General features: G+C 35.1%; 1 protein-coding gene across 1 annotated transcript; it reads left to right on the top strand.

Annotated features, from left to right (window-relative positions):
• The first annotated feature begins 1642 nt into the window (after window positions 1-1642).
• Window positions 1643-5387, top strand: LOC130749179 (pectinesterase 2-like). Its single transcript, XM_057602491.1, has 2 exons — window positions 1643-2735; window positions 4392-5387. Exons 1-2 carry the CDS (start codon window positions 1862-1864, stop codon window positions 5072-5074), a joined length of 1557 nt encoding a protein of 518 aa, XP_057458474.1. The 5' UTR covers window positions 1643-1861; the 3' UTR covers window positions 5075-5387.
• The last annotated feature ends 399 nt before the right edge of the window (window positions 5388-5786 follow it).

Below are 5786 nucleotides of genomic sequence, written 5' to 3'. Positions count from 1 at the left end.
ACACTATCGTCTAGAGGAAACACTTCTCAAACAAGAGCTATACCCTCAGAGTAAAGCAAAAGGGAAATCGTCTGAGTACTGCGTGGGACAGCTGTAAAAATTCAAAAAGATCGCAAGCAAGCGTGAAGAAGAAGTTTCAAGATGGAAAAAAAGCACGTGATCGGACAGAACTCGACATCTCAAGTTCAAGTACAACGCCACCAACATCAAGCTGCTGAGAATGATCTCCAACGGATAGAAACCAAATCTCATAGTCAAACCCACTATCCAAATCTCTCTAGAGTTAGAACACAAAGTAAACCTTAGAGTCAAACTTCATCCAAACACTTTGTTGTTCATCAAGCTGTAAAAAATCATAGGAGAAGTCCTTACAAACTCGCTAGGAGGAGTTCTTAGAAACTCAGAGGAGTCCTTAGAAACTCACCAGGAGGAGTCCTTGGAAACTCGCCAGGAGGAGTCCTTAGAAACTCGATAGGAAGATTCTTAGAAACTCACCAGGAGGAGTCCTTAGAAACTCATTGGGAGAAGTCATGTCAAATACTTGTTGTAGGAGAATTCCTTGAAACTTTAAAGTGAAAAATCTTGGTTAAGTCAAGGACTGGACGTAGCCCTCATCATTTGTGGGTGAACCTAGATATATCCATGTGTGCTTCCTGCTGATATTCATTAGACGCTCATATATTCGCTGCATTCATACAGTTGCATAAACTTGTTTTTCAAAATCACTTATCGTTTGAAAAACCATATTTTCAATGAACACAATTCAAACCTCCCATTCTTATGTTACTTTTTCGATATCAGAAGATTTATTGTCATTATTTACTGCTTAACCATAAAACTGTGACACGTAACATAAATATAAAAATTATAATCTTAAACAAGTAACCTTTTAATAACATGACATAATTTAATTTGATGCGATAAAGAATAAGACATCATATAGTACAAGAATTTAATTCCCTATTGTAAATATGCACCTTAATTAATATTGTTAAACGATTAATTATCCAAAAAACTTAAGTTGGTGGGTAACGGTCATATGAATGATTTTATATTATTATTTCAAACACGCTCTCTCATGCAATAACCTATTTGAGTTTGAAGTAAGGACAATGCACAAACTTAATTACCTATCATGTGTTTTAATTCTTCTTTTTATTAAAAGAATTGGAACTCTGAACGCTTGATCATAAAAACTTGGATTCCATCTCAAACAAATAATTACCCAAAATCTTAATCTTTTGGAATAACTGTTTGTGTGACAAATATATCCTCGTGACCAGGACTACGTACATGATTTTGCATCTAAGAGCCACCTTTTTTAGGTGACCCACATATGTAGAATAGCTATGAACTATGAAACCATATTATAAACTATAAAGTATGTGTGAGCTGAATATGTATGATAATTCATATAACGCGTTTCATACTTTCATTAGATGATTAATTGGCGTCATAAAGCCAAGTCATCAGCCCATCGATAAGGTCAAATAACACATACATTATCCTTTATAATTAGCTAGTGTTTTTCAATATATAATTTCTAAAATATTGGTACCAACTCAACTGTTATGTATTAATATATAAATTGAAAAGTTGTTACTCACACAAATGGAAGGTACAAACGTGCATGAAAATTTATAGAAACAAATCCGAATCTTAATCGGAAAAGTAAGACATGGAGAGCAGTCCATAGTTTGTATGCTTAATTGTCCTACATAAGCACCTCTTCTCTCCTCTATATAAAGGCACCACAATTGATGACAAAAGACACCACCCCTTAACCAAATTAACCTCTCCTCTAAGGTTTAATTTGATCTTCACCATCCAAATTCTTAATCTCCCAAAATCATTTTCAGCCATGGCATCACTTAATTTGCTTATAACAACCCTTCTAATAGTTCCCATTTTATTTTCCTCTTGTGTTTTTTCCTACTCTTTGAGCTCCATCAAATCATGGTGTAGCCAAACCCCTTACCCTCAGCCATGTGAGTACTACTTGAGCAACAATGCCTTCAACAAACCCATTAAAAACAAGTCAGATTTCTTCAAAGTGTCTCTTGAACTCGCCATGCAACGAGCACAAATGGGCCAACAAAACACCCACTCACTAGGCTCAAAGTGCAGAAGCCCAAGCGAAAGAGCCGCATGGGCCGATTGCCTTGAGCTCTACGAATACACCATCGAAAAGCTTAACAAAACCGTGGCCCCTCATGTCGGATGCACACAGACCGATTTCCAAACCTGGCTCAGCACAGCTCTTACAAACCTTGAGACGTGCAGGGCTGGGTTCTATGAACTTGGGGTAACGAACTATGTGTTACCGTTGATGTCCAACAATGTCACCATGTTATTAAGTAACACCTTGTCCCTAAACAAGGTTGTTCCTTTCCAGCAGCAACAACAACCACCAAGTAACAAAGATGGGTTCCCGACGTGGGTGAAGCCTTGTGACAGGAAGCTGCTACAAACATCATCAGCGGCTTCAAAGGCGAACGTGGTGGTGGCAAAAGATGGGTCTGGAAAGTACACGAGTGTGAGTGCCGCGGTGAACGCTGCACCCAAGAGTGGAAGTGGGAGGTATGTGATATATGTGAAGAGTGGGGTTTACAATGAACAAGTTGAGATCAAAGGAAAGAATATCATGTTGGTGGGAGATGGTATTGGCAAGACCATAATCACTGGTAGCAAAAGCGTTGGAGGTGGCACCACAACCTTCCGTTCAGCTACTGTTGGTAAGTAAAATTTTAACACAAATTATATATACACTCCATTTAAGGTTAACAAGCTAACAATAATCTGTTCCTAGCTTATCCATCAACCATATCATTATTAGTTCATTGATCACTTCACTTCATACATTTTGTTAACCAATAACTATTTTTTTTTTTGAAAGTGTTAACCAATAACTAAATCGTTTGTCAATCACGTTTTTCTTTGTTTATATATTGGTCAACTATAACGTTGATCATATTACTACAATTAAAAATATGATTTTTTTTATTTCCATGCTCTACTTGCTGAACATATTAATTAGGTGTTAAGGTTCATATTAACTAGAGTAATAAATATAAGTCCATTTAAAAGTAGGACAATTTTCACACTCTAATAAGGTAGAAATATATCTAACTCGAATTCTAAGAGAAAAAGCCCCTTAGTGATATGGAGTCTAAAATTAAAATGTTTGCAGACGGGTATGAATAAAGAAAATGACCACTATACCTGAAATCTAATTTTTAATATACCAAATGAATTTTATATTATTCTAAACATAGATTAGCCAAGAGCTTTTAGTTAGAAATTAGAATAATATATGCTGACAAAAGGACATTAGTAATTAATTAATAATAAATAATAAAAAGAAAATGATAGAGATGTCATTAATTATGGCATGTTATAGTTTCTTTATATCTTGCGCCAACAGCTTGTATATTAAAGGAAATTGTATTATTAGAAGGAATCTTAATTACTTTATATAAAAGCTCCATCTTCTCCTGATTAGGGATTGAGGTGTTGGTGGAGAGTGGAGACCACTTTCGATAGTGATTTAAGATATATTTTCTTGTGGTAATTAAAGTCTTACATGTATATATTTTCTTCATTTATATGCTGTGGAATTGTGAATTGAAAATAATTGTCCAATTTTCATGTCTATCTATAATTAAGTGTAACACTAGGGGCGAAAATATTAAAAGAAAAAATTAGGGGAACCGATTCTTTGAGTTACACAAGTCAAAGACATTTTCTGTGATGTTTCCCAATTGTAATTAGGAATTAAAAGTCTTAGACGCATTTGATTTTAAGAGTTAATTAACGTGGATAAATTGAATTTCTAGTCTTCAAAATTAAAGGAGCACACTTGCCCAAACTTTTCTTATAGAGCAAGGTAAGGGGTTAATAAAGGGCTTATAAAAAAAGGGGTTAATAAAGTATCATGACATGGTTTAAAATCTGGGCAGAATTTGACTTTCAGTGGTCAAAACTATGCATTAAACATGCAGAAAGCGACAGAATCATATCCCTTCTAGATTATACATATTCCTTTCATGGCCTTTATAGTTACCACTCTTATCTTTTCTTGAATGGCAGCAAAAAATTGCACACATCATCTTTTGTTCCATATCAGAAAAACACAACTTTGATTTTGTCACATAGTTGAAATTAGATTAAAAGAGAATTATGAAATAGAGTTCGCTTACAAAAAAGATTATGTAACAAAAGCTAAAAGACACACTTCATGTGTTATATAATACATATGAATATAATAACAGTTGGGGCTTAATTTGACTACGCTAGACTAAGAAAAATTTTGTTTACAATTTATTTTTTTGCAAATTAACTTTAACACTAGCATATTGTAAATAACGTTTACTAAATTTACTACTCTACAGCTGTTGTGGGTGATGGATTCATTGCTCAAGACATCACATTCAGAAATACTGCAGGAGCAGCAAATCACCAAGCTGTGGCGCTTCGTTCTGGTTCAGATCTCTCAGTATTCTACAAGTGCGGCTTTGAAGGTTACCAGGACACACTCTATGTCTACTCAGACAGACAATTTTACAGAGAATGTGACATCTATGGTACAATTGATTTCATCTTCGGAAATGCTGCTGTGGTTTTGCAAAACTGCAACATTTATGCGAGAAACCCTACTCAAAAAACCATCACAGTCACTGCTCAAGGCCGAACCGACCCGAACCAGAACACCGGAATCATCATCCACAATTCCAAGGTTACTGGTGCCTCAGGTTTCCAGTCGAGCTCTGTTAAGTCATACCTTGGTAGGCCTTGGCAAAAATACTCAAGAACTGTATTCATGAAAACTAATCTTGATAGTTTGATTAACCCTGCTGGTTGGATGCAATGGAGTGGTAACTTTGCTTTGGATACTCTGTACTATGCAGAGTATGCTAACACTGGACCCGGTTCATCCACTTCGAACCGGGTCACTTGGAAGGGTTACCATGTTCTCACTAGTGCATCTCAGGCTTCACCTTTCACTGTTGCCAACTTCATTGCTGGTAACTCATGGATTACAAGCACTGGTGTGCCTTTCACTTCAGGGCTCTAAATTAATGTTTCTTACAATTTGTGATTACATGTTAGAGAATAATCAAATTCTGTTATTCTGAAGATAATAACAAATTCTTTAGAATTATTGAATTTTATTATTCTCTAACTATTTCTAGTTCTTCTAAATTATTTGTTCTGTATAAATGTAGTTCTTTCCTGTACTAGTGAATAAGCCAAGGAAAATTACTTGGCACGGCCAACCAATTGTATTGTTAAATTTGTCTTACTTGTTGTAAAGAATTGTTATTCTTGGTGGAATTGTATTATCAAGTAGATAGAATCAAAGATGAAAGTTTCATTTGGATGTCTCATTTTTTATTTGTTTTGAACGTTCTCATATTTGGTGACTAATATTCTTCTTCAGTTACTTGTTTATTTAATCTCTTCCATGAAGATTAATTAGTCCACCAAACGCGTATTTTTAAATGCATTGGTTATTATTTTAATGTTACATCATTTTCATGATGAGCTAATTATCTGTGTGTTGGGAGTGGAATTTAAGTCGTGTCACGGGCTTTCCATCTTACAATTTGCATATATTCAATTTGAAGTTGACCATATCTAATTGATGTATGCCATCAGCTGCTATGACTTGTAAGCTTCGTGTTAGTTCGCTCAGGTATCAACATCATTGGTGGCCAATTAATAGTGCAAAAGAAACTCATGAATCATGACAGCAGAGTTCAATTACTCTGACTCGTGTATATCTA

This window comes from Lotus japonicus, chromosome 3 (genome assembly GCF_012489685.1).
Source record: "Lotus japonicus ecotype B-129 chromosome 3, LjGifu_v1.2".
Taxonomy (NCBI): domain Eukaryota; kingdom Viridiplantae; phylum Streptophyta; class Magnoliopsida; order Fabales; family Fabaceae; genus Lotus; species Lotus japonicus.
The sequence above is the reverse complement of the archived record's forward strand: the minus strand, read 5'-3'. Positions and strand labels throughout refer to the sequence as shown.